A 24460-nucleotide genomic window follows, 5' to 3' on the forward strand; every position below is an offset into this window, starting at 1 on the left:
CGACATGGCGTCGATCGGTGGGTCCCTCGAGGACCGAGACGCGATGGCCGAGTCCGCGGAGGCGTCGGAGCTCGCAGACGACTCCATCGATCGCTCGGACCCCGAAGACGGCGAGGACGAGGAGGAGGACGAGGATCCCGAGCAGGAGTCCGAAGAGGAGGAGGAGGAGGAGGATGAGGAGCTGACGGGAAAGGCTCGGTTCGAGAAGCGCGACTCCGACAGCGACACCGACTCGCTCCCGTCCGTCCCCGACGGCTCCCCGCTCCCGTCCGACTACGACAGCGACGCCGAACCCGAGCCCGAGCCCGAACACCAGGGCCCACCCCCGTACGTCATCCCACAGCCGTTGGCGGGCAAGAAACTCGTCGTCGTGGTGCACGAGCTGCGGGGCTTACCCTCCGGGTACGGCGACGGCGTGTTCTGCGTCGTGGAGTGCGGCGACGCGCTGTACGAGGCGACAACCTTGGGCCAAGGCGCGCCGCCGAGGACCGTATGGGAACAATGGGAAGAATTCGCGATGCGGTTCGACGAAGCCGGCGCGAACGAGCGAACCACCGTAACCGCCGTCGCCACAGACCAAGGCCCGGGGGGTATCGCTTCTCCGGACGGGAGGGAAGATGAACCGGCGGGCGGGGAAGATGAACCGGTTCGCGAGACGGAGCTCGCGTACTTCGCGTTCAACGCCCTGGAGCTCGTCGACTTCGACGACTTGGCCGCGAGGGATGCCAACGCGAAACTCGCCTCGGCCGACGGCGACTGGGTGCCGATGGAACCGAACCCGCGAACCCCCGACGCGGTGCTGCTCAACGCGTCGATGGAGGCGAGGGTGACGCTTCGGGTGGAACATTCGGGGTACACGTCGCCGGAGTCGGCGTCGAGGGCGCTGGAGGAGGCGACCCACGGGTTGCACGTGGCGGCGGCGACGGCGTTGTCGAGCGTCGCGATCAAGCGAGCGTACGCGAAGATCAGCGCCGCGATGGAGACGCTCGTCGCCGTCGCCGTGCACGAGGCGAGGAAGACGCGAAGGGCGGAGCGGGAACGGGCGTCCGCGGCGGGGAAGAAGGTGCCGCGGGGTAAGAAATTGGACGACGAGGAGGAGGACGCGGACGACAAGGAGGAAAAAGCCGCGAGGAAGAGGCTGGATCCCCGAAAGGTGGTCGACGGCGCGGTGGCGATTCCCGGGGAGGAGGAAGGCGACTCAGCTGCGGGGGGGCTGACGCCGCTGGCGAGGGCGTGCGGGAGGCCCATCGGCCCGCGAGCCGCGGCGATCGTCCGCGCGCTCCTGGACCTAGGCGCCGACCCCGCCGCGCGGAGCGGCTCCTTGTCTTGGACCCCGCTTCACCACGCCGCCGCGTGCGGCGCGGTGGACGTCGTGGTCGCGCTGTGCCGCAGGTCAAAGAAGGCGCACCCGCGCGCGAGGATCGTCGACGACGTGGACGCGACGGATCGCGACGGGTTCACGCCGCTTCACGTCGCCGTCGTCGCCGGGCACCTCAACGTGGCGAGAGCGTTGTTGGGGCCCGGTTGCAGGGCGTCCACGACGCAACGATCGGGCCCGGGCGGGTACAACGCCCTGCACTGGGCGGCGAGGGCGGGGGATCCGCGCGTGCTCGCGGAGGTGCGAGACGCGTCAGGCGCGGAGGCGACGGCGGAACGAACGCGGCCGCCGGTTGCACCCGGGGGCGGAACCTTCGGCGGACCTTCGGGGGCGCAATCGACGAACGCCAACGTCGGTTCAGGTTCGAGCGTCGTTCCCGGTCAGACGCCGATTCACGTCGCGGCGAGTAACGGCCGCGTCCGCGCGTTACGCCTCATGCTGCGGCACGCCCCGAACCCGCGCGCGGCGATGGACGCGAGAGACGGCGCCGGACGAACCCCGCTCGCCGCCGCCGCCGCCGCGGGCAAGCACGAGACGGTGTCTGCGATGGCGACGGAGCTCGGGCTCGAGGCGGACGACGGGGACGGGGACGGGGGCGAAAAGTCAGCACCCGGGGACGATGGAAACGGCGATGGAAACGGCGATGGAAACGGCGATGGAAACGACGATGTCGACGCCGAGAACGTCGTGGGGTCGCTCGAGCGCCCCCCCCGGGTGTTTTCCTTCTCCGCGCTGGAATGGTCCGCGTACGACTCGAGGGCGGAGACGGTGAGGGCGGTGGCGAGGTGCGGGGGGCACACGCGGCGGGACTACGAGCGCGCGGCCAGGGTGGCGAAAACTCGCCGGGCGAAGGGTCCGGTGCTCCGGCTGTTGTCGAGGGGGCGGGAGTAGCGCTGGCTGGCTAGAGGCTTTACACAACTCTACGAGTGTAGACTACTTATTATTGGAAGCTCGGGGCGTCCCTATACAGATCGTGAGAATGTGCCAGCTCGTTCAGCGACTCCTGAAGTCTGGCGAGCGACTCCATCATCTGTCTCTGATTTAGTTCCATACACTCAAGCCTCTGACTTTCTGTCAGAGGTTCGTTCATAGCTTTCGCAGCCTTGATGAAGTCTTTCACCCTGGCAAAGCCGCCAAGCAGACGCGGACCCGTACTTTGCCTTGGCTGGAGTCCGGCTCGATCCATCCGCGCCCTATACTGTGCGATTTCAACCTTTCGGCGAAGCACCTTCGCACGCCACACTCGCTGAATTTGCAGCGCGCAGCTCTCCATCACCTCGAACTCTCCGACAGACTTGCTATAAGTCAGGTACATGCGGAAAAACATCGACTCTGAAAATCCTTGGTTGAAGAAGTCTCTCTTGAATTCCTCCAGCTTTCCCTTCCTCGCGGCGTTTACGTAGCGGACGTACGCGCGCAGCCCTTCGCGCGCAAACTTACGCGCAAGTTGTTTGCGCATCTTTACTTCTGAAAGTGAGTACTTTTTGAACATCCGTTTAATAGATTTGCCGTCAAGATGGCATATCGAACAGAATGTGATTGTGTACGCGCTACTGATGTATTCCGAGTGGGCGCTGAGGCATGCTTCCTCGCCGAAGGTGTCTCTCCGACGAACTAACCGACCTTTATTGCTTATGACTCCCTTAACGACCACATTCAAAGAGACAGCAGCATCACCAGCTTTGTAAACAAATTCGTGGCCAGCGTACACTTCGATGTGTGCACCCACAGAGAGTGCTAGAAGTGCATCGTTAGGAAGTTCAGCGTCTTGAAAAAGCTTCACCTGACCTATACCTGCGTTGTTCATGTGAACCATAGCTTCTTGCCTAAGTTGTGGGCTGAGTAGGGAGAGAATGTAGCGCCGCTCAGGGGACGCATTCAAGCTCACGCCCGCACTGGTCCCATCCTGCTGCACGTGGCGAAAACGGATGTACTTTCGAAGTCGGTATCTCAAATCTCCAGGGAAGTTATGCTCCCTCATCATGAGGTTCACCTCCCGCATCGTCTGGCGGTACTTCTTGTTCCGATATCCGATTTCAGAAATAATAGAAGCAACCTCTGCGATGATGAAGATAAAAATGGCGTAAAGCACCGCCACGGAAATGATAAGCAGGATGCGCTCAGCCAAGCTCACCAACTGCATTTCTCCCTGCAAGAGAAGTTGCAGTGCAGCGACATAGTACTCGAACTCACCACCCCTGATCTGATGGCTCACAACCCAATTTACCGGAGTCTCCCCGTCGTCGGCAAAACCATATTCGTATGCTGTCGACACCTCGAACGGCATGGACGCACTGTCATCGTGACCGCGCTGCTCGTACTGTAAAATGAAACACCACGAACAGCAGACGATGTGAACAATCACAAACGCGCTGAAGATTTCCTGGACAAGCTGGATGATTTTAAGGTCAACCTCATTCCGACTCACAAAGGTGTTGGTGAGCCGATTGGCACGAACACTCGTCATCATCTTGCGCATTTTCACGAGCTTTATGGAGCGCATCAGTAGTCCATGAACAAAAAACATTTCCCACGGCACAATTGCAACGCAGTCTACAAAGAACCATGTTAAAAAATATCGTCGGGCAACATCTGGGAGAGTCAGAATGTATGCCTGTGTCGGCTCGTGATAAAAGCCAGTCCAGAAGTTCATGACGATGTCAAAAAGGTAGATCGTGTCGAAAAGGCGGCCAACGATAAACAACGACCTGGATTTTGCCACCATCTCTGTCCATGCCCGCTCAGGTTGGACGGGGTAAAAAGACACGTCTACAGGCAACTTGATGCACTGTGCACAAAGCGTGATCAAAAGCACAAGATGCCACGTCGTGACGACATTACTCCTTGGATCAAACGCTTTGTACTTATGTGTCCAATGATTCCAGCTTTGACCTTGAGATCTCAGGTTGGGACTTGCGTTCTTTGTGACGACCTCTGCAATGTATGATGGGCTAGCAACGGCAGCCACCGCAGCAGCCTTGGCGCCTATATTCTTCAATGTTCGCAGGCTTGACTCTCTCCCTAACTTTAACCTTCGTCTGCCATCCTCGGTCATGGCAATCATGTTTTGAAAGCTCCCCCGGCGCATGCCGCCCCTGACAGAGCCTTCGTCAGAAGTCATGCTGCACACACTGTCCTGACGATGAAGAGGTGCCCGCGACGAGGAACTGGTCGCCAACAGGCTACGTGGGTCGCTTGGGTACGCACCACTAAGTTCTTGCTTCACAAACGGCATCGACGGGGAAATTGGCCTACCAGGAGAACGTAAGTCGAAGGCTCCAAATGGAGGCACCCCGATTCGAACAGGTGTGGTGCCGCCGGGTGACCAGTCCTCAGGCTCGACATCTGCCTCGCCCTCTCTGGAGATATCCTGTGGCATCCCACCCTCCGGTCTTTCCGAGCCAAGGACTCCAAAATCACTTGCGCGAGCTATGAATCTTGGCGAGGCCGACGTGAAGGTTTCGATCGGCGACGATTCTCTATCATCTTGTCGAGTCAATCTGTCCCGCGGACTGAACACGCTATAACCCTCCGGGCGATCTTCACCTGACGTTGACGAGTCGACATCGTCCATCGAAGTAGCAGAACCGACGCTGTCATGAGACTCATGCGGCGAGGGTGCTACCTTGCGGGTACTGTAAGGAGCGATGGCACAGGCTGTTAAAAACGAAAATGAAACGGAGGTGAACATGGAAGCTTACCTCATAACGAGCGACTGGAACTCGCTCGGTTCCTATCCTGATTTCGCCCGCGAAGTAAAAAGCGCACGCGTGCCGCCGGACGGAATATGAACAACGCCCTTCGCTAGGGCCGCCAGTGGTTTGTGTGGCGTTTGAACATGTGGTGTATCTGGAGTAGAGTTGAACGACTTCAACCGCTGCCGGCGGAAGAGCGTGATGGCGGCCCCAGGCTGGCCTCGCTGTTCTACCGCCGTAACTGTGACTCCTCGGAAGTCTGAGAAGTCGCCTCCGCGAGAGTGGCATGAACAGCATGGGAATGGGCACCGCGAGATTTCCAGCTCGGATTTCCCAAACGGGGAATTATATTTCCACGGCCGAACCGGCGGGTCGTTCACAGCCGAGGCACGCTACCCGGTGACCGGACGCGCGTCCATCCCGCGCTCGATCGCCCGTTCACGCCGCTCGCAGCCGCGAGATCCGACGCGGGGCCCAACCCCGAGGCACGGCAACTCTCGTCCGGGGTCGCCGTCTTCGCAATCGTCGCCGCGGAGGATTCGCCCCGTTGAATTCCCGGCGAGATGGGCGATTCGGGCCAGGGCTCCCCCGCGATGCCCGCGATGCGCTCCAAGGTTGAGATGATCAAGGATGTTAAAACGGGTAAGGGCGTCGTTCTCGCGGTAGGCGACGTCGCGCAGCTCGTGGAGCGGTGCGAGGTCAAGGAGGGTGACAAAGAGCCGAGATTCTTACTCAAGCAGATCAACCCAAAGTCCGAGTTCAACGGGCACAAGTACAAGGTGAAACAGTCGTACTTCAAGCCTTGGGTCGACCCGTCCATCCCCCCGCCTCCCCCGCCGCCCCCGCCGCCCACCGCCGAGGAGATCATCGACGAGATGCTCCCCGAGATGTGCGATACGGCGGTGTGGGAGGCGGAGATGGAAATCAGGATCGAGACGGAGACCTTTCGCAAGATGGACACGGCGGTGGTGGGCATGTTCACGCAGATCGACGCCAACGGCGACGGCGTGGTGACCATGCGCGAGCTCACGATGGCGCTGAGGAAGGACCGCGGGCTGGGCAAGCGACTCGGCCTCAGGTTCGCCGACGGGGAGATCCAGGACAGGGACGGCTCCAGGAAAGAGATCGAGGAATTCTTCTCCAGGCACGACGTCGACGACCAAACCGGGCTTCAGCTGCACGAGTTTTACACAGCCCTTCGACCGGGCGGACCCCCGCCGCCGTTGCCCGATCACATCGCCCGCGCGATGCCCTCCGACGAGGACCTCGAGCGGGTGTTCGCCGCCGTGAACCCCTCGTGCAAGGTTGAGGATGCGCAGGTTCGAGAGATCCTCGAGGTTCTCGAGAAAGAACCCGAGCTTCAGGCGGCGTTCGGGCTGGCGGTGGACGGCGCGAGCCCCGCGCCCGGTGGGGATACCGCGTCGAGGGAGACGTTCAAACAGTTTTTTACCCGATGGAACAGCGAGGGCGACAGGACGCTCTCGCTGGCGGAGTTTAAGGGCATCTTCGGCCGAAAGTACGAGCTGGGGAACCCGGCTCTGGTGGAGCAGCTCACGAGGCGCGCGATGGAGCGCGACATCGGCGAACTCTTCTCGAAGATCGATAAGAATCACGACGGCCGCGTGTCCAAGCCCGAGCTGATCTTGGCGCTGAGAAGAGACGAGGCGTTGGCGTTTCGGTTGGGCCTGTGCTCGGGCGCCATCAAGGACGACTCCCGCGCCGCGCTCGAGGCGTTTTTCGTCGAGTTTGACTCTGATGGCGATAAGCAGCTCAGCATGGAGGAGTTCTCCGAGGTGTTCCTCAAGTCCAAGACCAAGGGTGCGAAGACGGCGGCGGTGGGGACCGAGGTCATCGTCATGCCGGACGTGGGCGTCGACCCGCTCACGGTGGATTACCTCTTTGCGAAGATCGACAAGGACGGCAACGGGAAACTCTCCATCCGCGAGCTCGTCACGTCCCTTCGCGAGGACCCGAGTTTGGCGAAGACCCTTGGTTTGGACTTCAAGAACGGCACCGGGGACGTGGACGAAGACGCGTGCGCCGCGCTGGAGGGCTGGTTCATGACCTACGACTCGAACGGCGACAAGGAGTTTGACAAGGATGAGTTTTACCAGATTTTCGTCAGGCGCGAACCGGCGCCGACGACGGGAACGAAGGGCGACGGGGACGGGACGAACGTCGCCGAAGTCTCCGAGGAGGAAGCCGCGCGACGCGCCGCGCACGCCGACGCGATCGCGGCCGAGATCGCCGAGTCCATCCGCGAGGCGACCGAGCTCGAGAGGGTCAAGTCGGAACTCGCGCGGCGAGAACGCGAGATGCTGGAGCTCAAGGCGCAGATGGTTCGGCTCAAGACGGGCGGCGGCGGCGATCCCGAGGCGCCCGAGGCGCCCGGGGACGCCGACGCCGGGGACGGGGATGCCGCGGAGGAGGGCACCCCACCCCCTGAGGAGGATGAGGACGAGGACGGGGAGGACGAGGAGGACGAAACGCCCGGCGTGTCGGGCGACGTGGAGGTTGACGCGGAGGCCGCGAAGAAACTTCTCGGGATGACCGAGGTGGACGTCAGCGGCCCCGCGTACCAGTCCTACATGGCCTACATCCAGTCTCCAAAGTTCAACCGCGGGATGACGAAAGATGGCCGCTCGCCGGTCAAGGCAGACTCGATGAAGAAGTCCCTGAACGTCACGCCGCTGCGTCCCGCGGAGCGTAAGAAGCGTCTGGTGGACGAGTTGATCGACGAGGCTCCGCCCGCGATTGCCGGGTACGAACGAAACTGGATGACCTCGCTTCGCAACGGCGATCCGCTGTACAAGCACGCGGTGGGCACCGAGATATTGGTCAACGTGCACTGCGAGGGGGGCGTGGACGGGCCGAGCGGCCGGCGGTTGATGAAGATCAAGCGCGACGGGAACCTCAAGTCGTTTCTCGCCGCCGCCGAGCTCGCGTTGGTGTTGGACAAAAAGCCGCTCAGCGCGTTCGTCCGCGACGCCAAGGACGGGTCGTGGAAGGAGATCGCGGACACGCTGCGGTTGCAGTCGGAACAGCACGTGATGGTGAGCCACGGCGAGCCGACCGTTCGACCCGGTGACTCCAAGAAAGTCTCCCCGGTTAAGGTGGCCACTCGCACCGGGTACGTTCGCGCGAAGGATTTCAACGAGCTGCTGGGCGATTACAAGGCGCTGAACCCCGGCGGGCAGCACAGGACGTTTAGCAGGGCGTTCTCGAAGCTCTACCTCAATCCCGCGTCGCCCGTTCCCAACACGGGCGCCAAGAACCCGCACCTTCATCCGCCGGGGGTCAAGACGAATGATGCGGAGCTCGTGGGCACCGTCGGCATCAAGATGAGCAAGCACCGCGAGGACCTCCGGCATCAGGCGGCGATGCAGCCGGTGAGCTTTCACAGGAACGTGGTCGGGGACAAGGCGACGACGATGACGTCCACGGCGCCGGACCAGGAGACCAAGTTCCCGCGCTCGAAGGGCCCGAAGGGCAGGATATGGGTCCCGGGATACTGACGATACCATCTTAATTAACGTTAGACGCTTTCGACTTTGCGCCATCCGTGCCATCGCCATCGCTATTCCACGATGTTCGCCCCCTCACCCCACGAACCCCGGGTCGTCGTCGCCGCCGAGCTCGCGACGCTTCCTCGGCGGCACGAGCACGCGCCCCTCCGGCCTGTCCCTCTTCCCGGTGTCGTGCGCCCCCCCCCGAGGAGGCGCCAGCTGTGCGCGGTCGAGAAACGCGTCGACGTCGCCGGGACTCATCCATCCGTCCAACGGCGCTCCAGCCGGCGCCTCCGCGCTCCTCAGACCCGGCGCCGCGCGCGTCATCGCCGCCACCGCGTGGTTCACATCATCCGGCGTGCGGAACGCAAACATGTGGATCGGGGTGGCCCGCGCGGCGCCTCCCGTGAAGTCCTCGGCCTGCCCCCTCGCGCCCCAGACGTGCTTCTCCGCCTTGTCGACGCCCGGGTTCGTGATGCGTCTGCCGGACGTGAGCTGGGGAGGCGAGCCCAGGCACAGGACGACGCTACGCAGCCCGTCGCTCGCGCCCTCGACCCCTCGCCTCCACCATCGCACGGCGGTGAGGTCGTAGTCCATCCTGCACAGCCGCACGACGCGCGCATCCTCCCCCGAGTGCGCCCTCCCCACCCGCCGCTGCCTCCTGTCGAAGTCCACGAGGCAGCGCCCCTTCGCGTCGACGGTCAGGACGGGCCCGCGCACCTCCTCGGCGTCGCCGGGAGCGACGACCGTCAGCGCGCCCACCTGAAGACCCGCCAGCGGCCACGACTCGAACCTCACCATGGCCGGTGCCCGCCGCGAGTGATGAACACGGTGAGATTTAACGGTCCGAGGAGACGGGAAGTTCACTCGTCTGCTCTGGTTCAGCGGGATCCTATTTTTGGGAGCGCACGAGCGAGGGTAGCGCCTGTGGCTACGAGCCCATGGGCGATTTGGTGTTCACCGAGCAGGTCCTTCGGGACCTGTTCCTGAGCCTGGACACGAGCGGCGACGGCTACCTGAGCTATCAGGAGCTCTGGGACGGTCTGAACGGCAGCGACGTCGACTGGGACGAGCTCAACACCGAGAAGCAGCTCGTCATGGACAGGCTGTGGGTGCAGGCGGACAAGGACGGGAACGACAGGGTCAGCTTCGCGGAGTTCTGGGAGCTCATCGCCGCGTCTCGGTCCCCGACGGAGGAGGAGATGTCCCGAGCGTACGAGTTCTTCAAGATGCTGGACAAATCGGGAGACGGTGCGCACCCCCGCGGACCCGGCGCGGACCTGAATTTATGCGATTCTTTCTCGGCCCCGAATCGCCCCACCGGCGGAATCTTCGCCCAATCCCGCCCCGCTGACCGCTGACCGCCCCGTCACCCCTCGACCCCGATCGTCGCGCGCAGGCCTCCTCGATAGACTCGAGATCCAGGAGGGTCTGCGCGACCCTCGCATCGACTGGACCCTGCTCGGCTTCGACGCGGACGTCAACGAGCGACACGTGTTCCAGCTGGCGGATTCCGACGGCGACAACCGCGTCACCTTCGACGAGTTCTGGAAGGTTGTGCTCAAGAACGTGTCGCAGAAGGAAGCCGCGAAAGCCAGGGCCGCCGCGCAGATGGTGTCGTTGGTGGATTTCGCGCTTTGGTCCGCGAAAGACGTCGGGGACTGGCTCGAGGACGTCGGATACGGCCAGTACAGATCGGCGTTTGAGGCGAATAACATCCACGGATACGCGCTGATGCGGCTGACGTTCGACGCGCTGCCGAGGCTGCAGGTGCGGGATTTTACGCACTGTCGCGGCATCATGTCCGCGCTGAGGCGTTTGCGGGGCGCGGAACCGCACGTGATGGAGACGTACGAGGACTGCATGGGCAAAACGGCGTTTCACCGATCGGTGGGGTTGACGCACGATCATCTGCGGACGCTTCGGATGGGAACGGGGACAGACTTCGAGGACGAGGAACGGACGATTCGCGACGACCTGGCGCGACCGCAGATGATCATCCGGGAGGCGGTCTAGCTAGCGGTTATTGCGATGAACCGGTTCGCGATGTGACGGCGATAGATTTTAGCGACGCTCGAGTGCAAGTAGACCCTGCACGTTTTCACGTTTTCAAAAGAATCGGGGTGCAGCCTCGCTGCCCCTCACTGATCTCGCGCGGTGCCGGCGACTGCGATGGACGAGCTGATGCAGACCGCCGGGCGGTACATCGGCCGCTTCTGGACGGACATCGCGGGCGCCGGGGAGTCCGAGGAGGTCGCCGACGTCGCGAGGGCGCTCGTGTTCACGCCGCTGAAGGCGCTGGGGAAGCGCGCGCGCGACGCCATGTTGGACATCTCCAGCCCGGCGCGGCCGGGCCCGGCGGCCGTCGGGGAACGGCGGACGGTCAGGGCGGCGCGCAGGGCACCCGCAACCGGCGGGGGCGCGAATGGGAGGGCGATGAGCAGGTTCGCGGCGGAGGCTGCCGACGCGGAACGCGCGTCGACCGCCGCCGAGGCGACGAACGACGCACAACCCTCCCCTTCCGCATCGGCGGAGAGGCTGAAGCGCCGCAGACTGGCGGACGAGGAAGGGGAAGCGCAGCCGTCGCTCGCGCCCGCGCCCGCGCCCGCCGCCCGCACCGCCGGCGACGGTAAGCCCCCCGCCGGCATACTCAAGGAGAACGGCCGGCCCACCAAGCGCAAGCGCGACGGAGGAGGTGATGGAGGAGGAGGAGGACGGGGACCGTCGCCCGCGACGCGGCACCACGTCACGTTCGAGGACGAGATCGCAAACGACGACCACGACGAGAACCGGGCGCGCGGCGCGCGCGACGACTCCCCACCCCGCGCGCGGCGTCGCGTGGACATCCCGGCCGCCGTCCCCGGGGATATCCCCGGGGACGCGAGCCGAGCCGTCGCGACCCGTAAGCCGCGCGTGCCCCTCGCCGTCGTCCTTCCCGATCCCCCCGCGCTTCCGCGTTGCGCCGGTCGAGTCCGCCTTCGACCGACCGCGCGCCGACCGGCGTCCGCGTCGCACCACCTGAGAGCGAGCCGGGGGGGTTGGTGCGCGAGCTCGAATCCGGCGCTGGGTGGTCGTTCACAGCTGGCGTCGTTCACAGCTGGCGCGGGCGGCGTGCTCGCGTCCGTCGCGAGACCGAGGGCGATGGATTGGCGATCGGTCGGCGACGTCGCGACTCGGTTCAAACCCGCGGAGCTCACCGACTTACCCGCGGATCCCAAACCGCTCACTGCTGGAGCGACCCCAAGCGTGGGTGTCGCCGTACCACCGCCGGCGTTCACCGCACAGGGCGGCGGCGCGGGAGGGTTCGCGTTGGGAGGCGGGGGACCGCCCGCGGCGACGACCGCGGGGTCGAAGAGGGGTAAGTCGAAGAGGGGTAAGGGCGGCGACGACGACGGGGGACTGTTCGCGGGGCTCGCGGACTTTAAGAGGACCGAACGCGCCGACGATACACGCGCGGGCGGGGACGCCGCGAAGGGAACGGGAGACGATACGCCCGCGGGAGGCGACGGCGATACAAAAAACCCCGCGGCGGCGGCGGCGCCGGCTATTACGTTTTCATTCGGCGCCGCGCCGGCGACTGCGTCCGCGGATGACGCGAAGCGGGACGAAAAGGGGGCGAACGAAAAGGGGAACGACGCGGCGCCGGTCGCCGCGTTCACGTTCGGCGCTCCTTCCGCGGGCGAGGGCAAGGACGAGGCGGTCGACGGGGAGAAGAAAAAGTCGGACGTGTTTACGTTCGGCGCGTCGACGTCGGCGACCCCTTCGTCCACCCCGGCGTTCACGTTCGGCGCGGCGGCCACGGCGGCCACGGCGGGGGCTTCGGGGTCTTCGGCGGCGGCGAGCGCCCCAGCTTCGACGGCGCCAGCCTTTACCTTTGGCTCGGCTTCGACTTCGACGGCGGCTCCGTCGTTTAGTTTCGGCGCCGCGACCGGAGGGGCACTAAACCCTAACCCTAACCCTAACCCGGCGGCGCCCGGCGCGGCGTTCACGTTCGGATCCTCCGCTCCCGCGGCTGCGTCCGCGGCTGCGTCCGCGGCGGGCGCGGGCGCGTCCGTCGCGTTCACGTTTGGAGCCCCCGCGGGAGCCGTGGCTGGCGGTTCCGGGACGCTGAGCACGGGCGGCGCCGTGCCCGCGCCGTCGTTCGCGTTTGGAGCCGCGGGCGGGGCGCCGTCGCCCGCGGGCGGGGGCATGGCGATGGGCGCGGGGGGCGCTCCGCCGGCGGGACGGAGGAAGGTTCGAGCCAGGCGCCCGCCTCGGTGAGCGTTGTTCGACCGAGACGACAAACGTCTCATTTTTAATGTACATCTAGTTAGTCTAACATTAAGAAGCCTCGCTTTTCAGCGAGCCCGCGAGGACGAATTCGCACCACTCGTGTTCTCCCACCTCTTCTCCTAGAACGGCGACTTGGGCCCGAGGCCGATGGGTACGCCCCGGCACCTGCACCCCACGCCGTACAGCCACACCCGCGTCGCCACGTACAGCGGCTGGATCGCGAGCCACTCGCACGCCAACGCGACGACAAACATCCACGACGTCTTCGCGAGCAGCTCGTCTCTGTGCGCGTTCCCGGACGTCGTGATGGCCGCCATGAGCAAGTGCGCGATGAAGAGCGGCACGGTGATGACCCGCCCGATCTCCATGTTCCTGTACTCAAACTTGGAGAAGGCTTCGAAGAGGGTGGTGAAGAGGTCGGTGACGATTGCGACGATGACGAAATCCGGCAGCACGGACACCCTCGCCTCCTCCGTCGCCGCCTCCGCCTCTTCCAACCCGCTGACCAGCATGAGCGTGCACCACCAGCACTGCATCACGGTGCACACGATGCTCACCTGCCTCTCCACCGCGCTGAAGTCGTCGTCCTGGTCGTGAAACACGCACACCAGCACCTGGTGCCTGTCGCAGAGGTAGTACAAAAATCGCTCTCGAAACGGAGCCAACGTCTCGCCCGGCGCCTCCGGATCCCGCGGCTCCGGCCACATGTCCTTGTCGCAGTCCCACCCGCACGGGTGGCACAGCCGACCGCACCTCGCCCAATCAGGGTCCCACACGTGCACAACCACCGGGTCGGCGCCGTCCATCGCGGGCGGGGGCGGCGCCGTGATTAAAGTGATGCCTTCGCGAAAGTCGGGCGCCGCGAGACCGTTCTCCTTGGCCGCGGCGATCATCGCCCTCACGCTGGCCTCGCCGTCGATGTCTCGCAGGAGGTGCTCGACGGCGCTCTGGTCCTCGTTGCGGGTGCCGCATCCGGCGCAGAATCGCGCGCCGATGATGACGGGGAACCTGCACGTCGGGCACTTTTTGACGTTTGCGCCCATGATCAATCCGCCCGGTTCGTTCGTCTTCGTCGCCTTGTTCCCTCGGGCCGCCTTCGTCGCCTCGCCCTCGCCCTTCCCCTTCTTGCCCGAGGGCGCGGGTGCGACCTTGTTGGACTTCCTAGAGCCGAAAATGCCACTGCTCATGGCGCTGTCGTCGCTCGGCACGCTCCCGCTGGGCGACGCCCCCCCGGGGTTCCTGGCCGCGGCCTCGGCTTCCTTACGCAGACGCCTCGCCTCCTTCTCCGCGGGGGTCCTCTTCCGCCGCTTCTTGTCCTTGCGCTTCGTCTTGGCGCCGTCGCCCTCCACGGAGTCATCGGGCGTCTCCGCGCGGCCGCGGAAGCCGAAGTCGTCCTCGTCGAGACCCTCCTCCCCGCTGCTCATGTCGCCCCGCCGCGCTCAGCGATGTTGAGGGGAATGTCTTTTCCGGAGTCACGGAGTGTCACGAGAGTCCGCTCGTGATGACTCGCGCGCCGCGAGCGTCGGTCGTGGCTCGCGAGCCGACGGCACCGAAGAACCGTTCCTCGGGCCGCCCGGGACGCGCGCGAACGATGTGAGCGCGGCGCCCCCGCGCGGTTCGACCAAATTCCGGAAGCATGTTTTCTTGGAAAGCGTTGACCCGCGGCCCTTCGTGGTCGAGATCATTTCGAGACGTCGCGAGAAGCTTTGTCAGTGCCTGACGGTCAGAAAATGCAGGATTTAAACGGCTATTTGATAATTTAAAACGTATGAGTATACGGTATGATTACACGAGTTTGCGTTAACCCCAATCAAGCTAGCTGGTAGTAATGCTACCGCCGCCGGTACACCGACACGGAGGCGTCGTCCCGGACGATCCGCCACCTGTCGTCCAGGTACGTCACCAGCTGACTCTTCGCGGGCTGCAACTCCACCCCGGGCTGCCGAAACGACCCGAGCGACTTAACTCGATTCTCCCCCACGCCACGTACACTCGCCTCCACGTCGCTGACGAGCAACTTGGTGGACAGCCTACCGCCGCCGAGCGTCTTGCACTCGAACCTCTGCGCGATCCTCAGCGTCAACGCGTCGTCGTCGGAGAGGCCGAGGAACGTCAGCGGCGGCAGCGGCAGCGGCAGCGGCGTGAGGTCCGACCGCGACCGCAGCTCGACGGTGACGTCGTTGCGAACCATCATCACCGCGTCGCGCTCGTTCGCGATGTCCACGCGCTGCGACACGTCGGTCACCGCGCCCGCCACGGTCTCCCACGTCGCGACACTGGCCATCGTCCCGACGCTGGTGGTGTAGCGCAGGGTCCATTCGCCGGTCTGCGCGGGCGACGTCGCGGGGGCGCGCGTCGGGTTGGCGCGCTCGAGGCTATCGACGCATCGCTCGATGGCTGCTCGGTCGTCAGGGGGCGCCCTGATGGCGTCGCCGAGGGTCGCGAATCGGGTCGCGAGGAGGCGTTCGAGGGCATCGGACGGGGCATTCGGCCTTGGGCGTTCGATGGAAGGGTCGGCACCCGGTGACGCGGCGCCGTCGACGTCGGGGGCGACGCGCCAGCGGCGATGACGATGCGCCTCGTCGTCGTCGCGCGTTCCGCCGGGGACGAGGGACGCCGCGCCGCGACGACGACGACGAGGAGGACGCGACCGGGTCGAAACCGAACCGAGCGCGAGGTTCGTCGACGCGGACGCCGCGACGGAAGTCGCCATGCCGGGGCCGGAGGTGCGCCCTCGCCCTCGTCCTCGGCGTGCAGCAGACGCGGCTTCGACTGGTCCGATGTGTACCACGTCTCGGCTGTTTCTTGGTGTTAGGTCACTTTATAAGGCACGAGCGCGAGAGGAGGCCCGGGAAGGTTCGCCGGATGCAGACGAGAGCGTAGTGCCTTGAGAGTCATCGACGCGTACATGCACCGCGCGAGCGCGGTGGCACGTCTCCTGAGCTTCGGATTGCGCGCGCATCGCCAAAGTCCCCTCGCCGGCGGGCTGTCGACGACGATGAAGACGATGCCCGGCTCGCCGCCGTGGGCGGCGGCTCGGGCGATGTCGAGCGCGCCGTGGACCGCGCGCTCGCCGTTCGCCGCGTCCGCCGCGCTCTCATCGCGCCGCATCTCATCTGTGGACGGGCGATGCCCCGAGCTCCGCCCCGCCCGTCGCGCGAGCCGGACCCGGCGCCCCTCCCAACACCGCCGACTCGCCACCGCCCCGCGCGATTACTTTGGCCGCGACGACACGCGGGTCGGGTCCGTGGTCGGGTACTGCGCGCGCGACGGCCCGCCCGTGCTCGCCGTCGTCACCGCGCCGGCGCTCAGGCGCAGGATCCCCGTGCTCACGCACGACGGCGCCGTCGACGCGGTGGAGCTGAAATCCGTCGAGTTCGCCGCCACACGGGGGATGGGTTCGGGGACGAATGCCGGAACGGAACCCCCGACGAATGACGCCGCGACGAGCGCGTCGCCGCCCGGAAGCCCTTCAGACGCCTCCAAACGCCTCGCCGCGGTGCACGCCTACGCGACGCGCCTCCTACACGAGCGCCCCGCCCTCGCGGAGCGCGCGTGGCGCCGCGCGCTGGACGCCGCCGTCCCAAACCCCCGCGACGGCGCCAGCCGTGCGCCCGTCGACTGCTCCACGCTCGCGGCGTTCGTCTTCGATCGCGACGAGGAACCCGCGCTGTGCGAATCGTCTAACGCCGTGGCGACCGAGGCGAACGTGGACGTGTGCCTCGTGCGATGCTACGCCGCGCACGTGCTGGCGAGCGACACGCCGGGAAGGTTCAGGCGCCACGGCAAAGGGCGCTTCGCGGCGAGGACGGAATTGGAGGTGCAATCCTTCGCCGCCGACGCCGCTTCGCAGGCGGCGGCGGATTCCGAGCGCGACGCGGCGTGGGCTAAGGTCGGTGAGGCGATAAACGCCCCGCCGGGATCCAAACCGCCGCGCACCACCTTTCTCGACGGCACCGTCACGCAGCTGCGCGTGGAGGCGCTCGAGGCGTACGCGCTCGGCGACGGCAACAGGACGTCGGCGCAACGAGCGTCGGCGATTGATTTTCTGAAGCGTCTCGGCGCGAAGATCGGCGAACGGTCGGCGATGGACACGCTCGTCGCGCTCGGGCGTTGGCGCGGGTACGAGGAGCTGTCGTTCGCGCGACACGACGTGCCGACGGCGTTCCTGAGCGACGCGCTGGAGCACGCGGCGCGGCTGGCGGCGGAGGCGCCGCCCGACGCCGACGGCGAAATTCGAAAGGACCTCACGAGGCTGCGGTGTTACGCCATCGACGGCGAGGGGACGGTCGAGGTTGACGACGCGGTGTCCGCGGAGGCCTTACCGGGGGGTAAGATACGCGTGTGGGTCCACGTGGCGGACGCGACGCGGTGGGTGGGTCTCGGAACGCCGCTCGAGGCGGAGGCTGAGTCGAGGGGTGCGAGCGGGTACCACCCCCGGGGTGTCCTGCCCATGTTCCCGCTCCCCGTGGCGGCGGGTTTGATGTCCCTCACGCCGGGCGAGCCCAAGTGCGCGGTTTCGGTGACGGCCGTGATCGACGAGTCCGGCGCGACGGAGGAGTACTGGGTGGGAACCAGCACGATTCGCGTCACTCGCGCGGCGACGGAGGGGGAGGTTATTAAGATGTTGGCCGAAGAGCCCGGCCGGCACGAAAGCCTGGAGCTGCTCGTCGAGGCGGCGCGTCGGCGACGGGAGCTCCGCCTGAAGCGCGGCGCGGTGGAAGTGCGAACGCCGGAAGCCACCGCGCGGGTGATCGACGTCGGGGAGGGCGAGGGGTTCGTGGAACGGGACGACATACCCGGCGGAGTCCGAACCGGGGGGAACCGGTGCGAGCAATCCGCGACCGCGGTTCGGAGGGCGGAGGCTGCCGCCCTGGACGTCCGACTGACCCGCGGCGACCACAACGACGTTAAGGACCTCGTCGGGGAGGCGATGATCCTGTGCGGCGAGCTCATCGCCCGGTTCGGGTCCGAGAACGGCGTGCCGCTGCCCTACCGCGGGCAGCTCGAGCCGAGGGACATATCGCAAAAGACGTGGGACGAGACCCCGCCGGGTTTGTGCCGGGAGGTGCTCAAGCGACACAGCATGCGCGGCGCGAACCAGGGGCCGACTCCCCGCAGGCACGCGGGTCTCGGGATCGACGCGTACGTCCAGTTCTCGTCGCCGATTCGTCGGTACACCGACCTGCTGGCGCACTACCAGGTGAAGGCTTTTCTGCGAGGCGAGACGCCTCCGTTGAACGCCGACGCGTTGTCGACGCGTCTCGACGCCAACGGCGATCGGACCCGGACGCTGCGCGCCGCGTGCAGGGAGTCCGATCAGTTCTGGACGATCGAGTGGTATCGGCGCGGCGGGGTGGACAAGGACCACGTCGGGACCGTGGTGAAGTGGGTCAAGAAAGATGCCAACGCGGCGCTGGTTTGCTTCGACGAGACGGGCGTCGAGTGGAAGTGCGTGGTGCGCAAGCGGACGCGACTGGGCGACGCGGTGACGATGCGCGTGAGGGAGGCTGATCCGTACTCGGGAAGGCTCATGTTCGCGCAGGCGAGGTGATGGGACGGGTGTCGATCGGGACGCGTCGTGATGTTCGGTGAGCTGCGCTTGGAATAAAAAAAAGTATCTTCACCGCAACGCGCCGCTCCTCGCGAAGCTCCGGCAGATGATCTCGCCGCGAGAAGGCCCTTGAAGGTCCCTCAACGCGACGCTCCGTCGGGCACCGGTCCAGTCCGTTACGGGAATTTACTGGACGATGATGGTGCCCTGCATGCCGGCGCCCTGGTGGGGCTCGCAGTAGTAGCCGTAGGTGCCGGGGGTGTCGAACTTGTTGGTCACCTTCTCGCCGGGGCCGTTGAGGTAATCCTCGTGGGAGATGGCGTCGGCGTTGACGCCGGAGGGGACGTTGTCCTCGTCGAAGACGACGTTGTGGGGGAACGCCTTGTTGTTGACGAACTCGACGGTCTCGCCCTTGGCGACGGTGATCTTGTTGGGCTGTTCGTGAGTGGGAAGAGGCGGGGGGGAAAGAGTCAGGAATCGTCGCTCGTCAACAGCGCCGAGGCTGTTGTTGGTTTTCCGATCGGTTCGTTTGCGGTCGTCGCCCAAAAATGACGTGGCAGGGGTTCCCGAACTGAAACCCGGACTCGGGAAACGGGCGGGAGGCGGGTACTCACGAAGAAGCCGAGCTCGCCGTTGTCACCGCCGAGCTTGATGGTGGCGGCGAAGGCGGGGGAGGCGAGGAGGACGGTGGAGACACCGACGACGGCAGCCTGAGAAGGGAGGAGGGGAGCGGGGGAAGGAACAACGTTAGCGATAAAACTCTGCAGCAGCGGGAGGAAATCTCGCGTCTAAACTCGATCGGGGCGCGTCCGTGGGCGCCGCGGGGTGCGACACGCGAACCGTGCGACGGACGACGCGACCCGGAACGCATTCGGGGGCGGATCGAACCGTTCGAATCGATCGCGCACCCCGGCTTCCGTTCGGATCGCGCGTCTCGAGGCGCGCGATTACGCCTCCGCGACTACCTCGTCAGCAACTGCGGATAGGTTTTTCTACTGCAGCGGATATTTCCCGCATTTCGCACCTTCTTGAGGCCGTCGAGGGACGCGACGGGGGCGACGGCCTTCTTGGCGGCAACCTTAACGGGGGCCTTGGCGGCGACGGCGGAGCCGAGGAAGGTGGAGGTCATGGCGGCCATTTTGTATACGTGTGTTGTTGATGCGATATCAAGAATGATCGCCCAGACACGGCGAGCTCTTTCCAAAACATGAGGATTCTGAGCTGGATCGATCGGCCAATGGCAGCGCAGGATTTTCTGGTCGGTCGTAATATACGATATATTCGGTTGAGAAAATAACTCCAAAACTTCCCGCTTCCTCCCCGCGACATCGGTCGGACATCGGGCCGTTAGAAATCGCACGAAACCGTCCCGGGACTTCGCCCCTCTCGGCACACGGCACGACCGATGGCTCGCGTCGCGGCCGCCGGCGCCGTTCCCGCGCCCATGACGGCGGGGGACCAGGCCGTCGCGCGTCGCGGGATGCTCAACACGTGGATCGCGGCGACGACCGGCCACCGCCTGGATACGAGCGGAGACAAGGCGAGTGTCCGTCCAACGCGCGCCTCGGCTCGGCTCGGACCCCCCGAGAAGATCTCGTCCGCGTTCGCGACGCGTCCCGTTCCCGCGCGCGCGCACCGACCCTGACCACACCAAACCCCGAACCCGCTCACACCAAACGACAGGCGTTTTGCGAGGGCCTGTGGGACGGCGTCGTGCTCTGCCGCCTGCTCAACGCCCTCGCGCCCGGTACCCCGGTCGACGCCATGCGCGCGGACGACCCGAGCCTCCTCGACGAGCCCGAGCCCGATCGAGTCCTCCGCGCGCGCAACCACGCGGCTTTCGTGCGAGGCGCGAAGGACCTCGGCCTCGACGACGACGACATGTTCGCACTGGACGACCTCGGGGGCTTGCGGGGAGATCCCGGAAGGGTCCTGCGATGCCTCACCGCGCTCAAGTGGCGCACGGACGCGTCGCTCTGTGAAAATCCCGCGCGCAAGGAAAACGCACCTGCCGCCGGCAACCCCTTCGGCCCCGGCAAGACACTCGCGCCCACCCTCGGGGGCAACCCCTTCGCGAACGAGCCCGCCGCCGCCGCCGCCGCCCCTCGTCCGCCCCTCGCGTCCCTCGGCAACGTCGAGAGGCTCAGGCGCGGCGGCGACGTCCCGTCGCCGCGAGACGGCACGGCGACGGGCCGCAAACCGCCGGCTCCCACCGCCCCGACGGCACCCTCGAAGGAGGCACCCTCGGACGAGGCACCCTCGAAGGAGGCACCCTCGAAGGAGGCACCCTCGAAGGAGGCACCCTCGAAGGAGGCACCCTCGAAGGAGGCACCCTCGAAGGAGGCACCCTCGAAGGAGGCACCCTCGACGACCGACTCGTCGTCGCTGTTTCAGTACGGCATGGACCTGCTGCACGCGGAGGCGTCGAAGGAGGACGAGGAGCCGGCGGCGGACGCGGGCGGGTTCCCGGGTTTTCAGACGCGTCCGGATCGTTCCACGGTTTCCACGGCGCGGCTGGCGAGCTCGGGAGGGAACAACCCCTTCGCGACCGCCCCCGTTCTCCCCGCCGCTCGCGCGATGAGCGCCCGCGGCTCGCACACGCGCGGGTCCATGACCGAACGCGCGCACAACTCGTCCGTGGGGGCGTCGTCCTCGTCGGCGGCGGCGGCCGGCGGGCCCAACGTGTTGGAGAGCGTCCTCGCCAAGATCACGCAGGAATACGAACGGCGGTTGCTGACGAAGGAATCCGAGCTGGTTCGCGCCAGGGAGACGCTGTCGGAGGCGTACAAGCGCGAGGGCCGCTTGACGCAACAGGCGGAGGAGCTCAGGGCGAGGGTCAAGGCGACCGAGGAGGATCTCGCGGATGCGCGAGGAGCGGGCGCGGCGCAGTTGGCGGCGTTTGGCACCACGTCAGAGGCGAAAGCGCGGGAACTCGAACGCGCACTCGCCGCCGAGAGTGCGAAAGTGCGAAATCTCGAACGCAAACTCGCGGAAGCGGCGGAAGAGAGCGAATCGTCGCGCGCCGGCGACGCGTTCGTCTCAGCCGAAGCGTTTGTCGAAGCGGAAAACGCCGCGAGGGAAGCCGCGCTCGAGCTCCGCGCCGCCAGGGAAAAAACGCGCGCCGCGCAGTCGGAGCTCGCGAAGAAGACGGCGGAGTGCGACGCGACGCGAGCCGAGCTCGCGGCCGTCGTCGCCCGGCACGAGCGCGCGATGGAGGATGCCAAGGAAAACGCGGAATCCACCGCCGTCGCCGCGTACGAGCGAGAGATTTCCAACCTCAAAACGGCGCTCGAGGGCGAACGCGCTCGAGCGAAAGAGTCGAACGCGGAGCTTCAGCGGGACGCGTCGAACCTGAGGTCCGAACTGGGCGCCGCGAACGCCGCGTTCGAGCTCGAACGGAAGGAGTTTGCGCGGAGGGAGTTCACGCTGGTGGAGTCGGTGCAGGAGCTCTCGTCGCGAGCCGCGCTGTACGACAAGGCTTTCGCCGAGAACAGACACCTTCACAACGCCATCCAGGACCTCAAGGGTTCCATACGCGTCTTCTGCAGGGTCAGGCCGCACCTTCCGGGCGCGGACGGCGGCGAGAGGGACGTCGTGGAGGTTTCCGGCGACGCAACGTCGGGCGACGTCGAAAACGCCGCGTCGCAGGGCATCGCGGTTCGGACGTTGGACAAGCGCGGCGTCCCCGAGCGCAAGGCGTTCAGCTTTGACCGCGTCTTCGGCCCGGACGCGACGCAGGGTGGAATTTACGAGGAGTGCAGCGCGCTGATCCGATGCGCGTGCGACGGGTACAACGTTTGCTTCATGGCGTACGGTCAGACGGGCTCGGGGAAGACGTACACGATGTCTGGACCATCCGGAGCCGAGTCTGGAAACGCCTCGCGCGGAATCAACTATCGCGCCCTGGACGATCTCTTCGACCTCATAAAGGAGCGCCGCGCCACGCACGCGTACGAGGTGTCCGTGTCCGTTCTGGAGATTTACAACGAGCAGTGCAGGGATTTGCTCGCCGCGATCGGCGGTCACAAGGTTGAGATTCTGCCCACGAAGAAGGCCGGCTTTAACGTTCCGGGCGCGGTGACCCGCGCCGTGCGCTCGAGACGGGACGTCGCCGAGGTGATGCTCGAGGGCGAGGTGAACCGCGCGACGGGTGCCACCGCGATGAACGAGCGATCGTCCCGCAGTCACAGCGCCGTCATCGTCCACGTGGAGGGGGTCACGAAAGACTCGGGCGCTCGAACGCGCGGGGTGCTGTACCTCGTGGACCTGGCTGGCAGCGAACGCGTGTCGCGTTCGGAAGCCACCGGGGACAGGCTCAAGGAGGCGCAACACATCAACAAGAGCCTCAGCGCCCTGGGCGACGTGGTGTCGGCGCTGCAGCAGAGGTCGCCGCACGTGCCCTACCGCAACAGCAAGCTCACCTCGCTGCTGCAGGGCGCGCTCGGGCGAAGCGGCAAGGCTCTCATCTTCATGCACGTGTCCCCCGCCGAGGGAAGCGCGAGCGAGACGGTGTCGACGCTCAACTTCGCCGCGCGCGTCGCGAGCGTCGAGCTCGGCAGGGCGGCGAAGAACGCGGAGACGTCCGAGATGGCGAACGCTCGCGTCGCCGTCGCCAAGCTCGAGGATGCCGTCTCGACAGCCGAGGAGGAATGCGCGCGACTTAAAAGGGAGCTCGACGAGGAGAGGGCGGCGTCCAGGAGCGCGGCGCAGGCTGTCGCGGAGGCGGAACGCCGAGCCGCGGACGCTACGAGACGCGCCAAGGACGCCGAGCGGCGGCGCGAGGCGGCGGGCGGCTCGGCGCGGGGCGCGGATAGCGAGCGGGAGGAGCTCCGACTCCGCTCGCGAACCCCGCCGCGGGTCGGCCGCGCCGGGGGCTCCTCCTCTGGCGGCGTAACGCACGGCGTAACGCACGGCGGTGCGAGGCGAACCGGCGGCGGGTGGCACACGCCGGGTTCGAACGATCGGTCGGGTGGGTCGGGAGGGTCGGGGTCAGGGTCGAGCCGGGGCGGCGGCAGCGGGCGACCGTCCACGGCGCCCGCGAACGGGTCGGGGATCCTCAAGCGTCGGTCCAGCTACGGCTCCCCCCGGCGCGACGGCGGCCACCACCACCACCACCACCACCACTCGCCGACGCCGAGCCACGGGAGCATCGGTAGCGTCACCGGTCGGTCGACCGTCTCGGGAATCTCCGCGCATCCGCTGTCCCCCGCGACGATGGACAGCTTCTCGGCGGCGGATGCGTCGGAGGTTTCGTTCCTCTCGGAGGATATCGACGACGGCGCTTTCACCCAGGGCGACGCCGTGGACGACGACGACGCCATCTCCGTCCGATCCGAGTCGACGACGGCGTCGGAAGGAGCTAGGAGCAGATGTTCGCCGTTCGAGAGGACCGCGAGGGCCGCCGCGGACCTTCGCAGGGCCGTCGCCGCCAGGCGGGTTCCAGACGCCGGCGGTTTCTCGAGCGGCAACCCGTTCGACGCCGCCGGCGGCGAGAACCCTTTCGCACCCGCCGCGACGACGACGAGCGGCGGCCGACTCGGCGCGGCCGACGACGGCATCGCGATGAGGGAGGCTGCCGCCGCTAAGCTCGCCGCGGCTCGGGCGGAGAGAGCCGCGGCGAACGCGCGCGCCGCCAGCTTCGAAGTTCCCTCGTCGCCGCCGGAGACTCCGCCGCCGATGCACTCGCCCGGGACGCTCCCGCCCGAGGTGAACGTCCCCGTGTCGCCGCCGGTGTCGTCGCCGGCGTCCTGTGATGGACCGGACGCGGTGTCGCCGCTGACGGCGCTCGCGCTCGGGCAGTTCACGCCGTCGCCGAGTGTCGCTCGGAGCGCCTCGGGGTTGGTGCCCATTCGGCACCGGCTGTCCGTGTCGGCGGGATCGCCTCTCGGCGCGGTTGAGCGAACCGAGGCCCATACGGTCGAGACGCCTCCGGAGAAGAAGAAGAGCAAGTCGTACGGCTATAAGCTGTGGTCCAACGCGGCGAGGGCGGTCGGTCTCAAGGCTGCGAAGAAGAAGACCGCGCAGCAGCGGTGGCAGTGAGCGGCGGCGGGGAATC

The 24460-nt window shown here is 66.3% G+C and overlaps 11 protein-coding genes across 11 annotated transcripts; 6 read left to right on the top strand and 5 right to left on the bottom strand.

Moving 5' to 3' along the window:
* Window positions 1-4: 4 nt before the first annotated feature.
* MICPUN_101632 (predicted protein) lies at window positions 5-2269 on the top strand (the record flags this gene model as incomplete). Its single annotated transcript, XM_002503668.1, has 1 exon — window positions 5-2269. One exon carries the CDS (start codon window positions 5-7, stop codon window positions 2267-2269), a length of 2265 nt encoding a protein of 754 aa, XP_002503714.1.
* Window positions 2268-3024, bottom strand: MICPUN_108683 (predicted protein). The gene has a single exon (XM_002504022.1). It carries the CDS (start codon window positions 2835-2837, stop codon window positions 2319-2321), a length of 519 nt encoding a protein of 172 aa, XP_002504068.1. The 5' UTR covers window positions 2838-3024; the 3' UTR covers window positions 2268-2318.
* Window positions 3025-5636: 2612 nt separating this feature from the next.
* On the top strand, window positions 5637-8588 carry MICPUN_60315 (predicted protein; the record flags this gene model as incomplete). The annotated part of the gene is made up of 1 exon (XM_002503669.1): window positions 5637-8588. The coding sequence occupies one exon, from the start codon at window positions 5637-5639 to the stop codon at window positions 8586-8588; it is 2952 nt and encodes a 983-aa protein (XP_002503715.1).
* Window positions 8589-8672: 84 nt separating this feature from the next.
* MICPUN_60316 (predicted protein) lies at window positions 8673-9380 on the bottom strand (the record flags this gene model as incomplete). The annotated part of the gene is made up of 1 exon (XM_002504023.1): window positions 8673-9380. The coding sequence occupies one exon, from the start codon at window positions 9378-9380 to the stop codon at window positions 8673-8675; it is 708 nt and encodes a 235-aa protein (XP_002504069.1).
* Window positions 9381-9520: 140 nt separating this feature from the next.
* On the top strand, window positions 9521-10595 carry MICPUN_101634 (predicted protein; the record flags this gene model as incomplete). The annotated part of the gene is made up of 2 exons (XM_002503670.1): window positions 9521-9830; window positions 9979-10595. 2 exons carry the CDS (start codon window positions 9521-9523, stop codon window positions 10593-10595), a joined length of 927 nt encoding a protein of 308 aa, XP_002503716.1.
* A 156-nt stretch (window positions 10596-10751) lies between these two features.
* Window positions 10752-12839, top strand: MICPUN_60318 (predicted protein; the record flags this gene model as incomplete). The annotated part of the gene is made up of 1 exon (XM_002503671.1): window positions 10752-12839. The coding sequence occupies one exon, from the start codon at window positions 10752-10754 to the stop codon at window positions 12837-12839; it is 2088 nt and encodes a 695-aa protein (XP_002503717.1).
* A 15-nt stretch (window positions 12840-12854) lies between these two features.
* Window positions 12855-14275, bottom strand: MICPUN_60319 (predicted protein; the record flags this gene model as incomplete). Its single annotated transcript, XM_002504024.1, has 1 exon — window positions 12855-14275. One exon carries the CDS (start codon window positions 14273-14275, stop codon window positions 12971-12973), a length of 1305 nt encoding a protein of 434 aa, XP_002504070.1. The 3' UTR covers window positions 12855-12970.
* Window positions 14276-14609: 334 nt separating this feature from the next.
* MICPUN_60320 (predicted protein) lies at window positions 14610-15564 on the bottom strand (the record flags this gene model as incomplete). The annotated part of the gene is made up of 1 exon (XM_002504025.1): window positions 14610-15564. One exon carries the CDS (start codon window positions 15562-15564, stop codon window positions 14683-14685), a length of 882 nt encoding a protein of 293 aa, XP_002504071.1. The 3' UTR covers window positions 14610-14682.
* Window positions 15565-15849: 285 nt separating this feature from the next.
* On the top strand, window positions 15850-18405 carry MICPUN_60321 (ribonuclease; the record flags this gene model as incomplete). Its single annotated transcript, XM_002503672.1, has 1 exon — window positions 15850-18405. The coding sequence occupies one exon, from the start codon at window positions 15850-15852 to the stop codon at window positions 18403-18405; it is 2556 nt and encodes an 851-aa protein (XP_002503718.1).
* A 28-nt stretch (window positions 18406-18433) lies between these two features.
* On the bottom strand, window positions 18434-19569 carry PETE (plastocyanin, chloroplast precursor). Its single transcript, XM_002504026.1, has 3 exons — window positions 19430-19569; window positions 19020-19166; window positions 18434-18840 (listed from the first exon to the last, which is right to left on the bottom strand). Exons 1-3 carry the CDS (start codon window positions 19541-19543, stop codon window positions 18592-18594), a joined length of 510 nt encoding a protein of 169 aa, XP_002504072.1. The 5' UTR covers window positions 19544-19569; the 3' UTR covers window positions 18434-18591.
* Window positions 19570-19810: 241 nt separating this feature from the next.
* On the top strand, window positions 19811-24444 carry MICPUN_60323 (predicted protein; the record flags this gene model as incomplete). The annotated part of the gene is made up of 2 exons (XM_002503673.1): window positions 19811-19951; window positions 20089-24444. 2 exons carry the CDS (start codon window positions 19811-19813, stop codon window positions 24442-24444), a joined length of 4497 nt encoding a protein of 1498 aa, XP_002503719.1.
* Window positions 24445-24460: the final 16 nt, after the last annotated feature.

The sequence above is a fragment of the Micromonas commoda genome, chromosome 7 (assembly GCF_000090985.2).
Source record: "Micromonas commoda chromosome 7, complete sequence".
Classification (NCBI taxonomy): domain Eukaryota; kingdom Viridiplantae; phylum Chlorophyta; class Mamiellophyceae; order Mamiellales; family Mamiellaceae; genus Micromonas; species Micromonas commoda.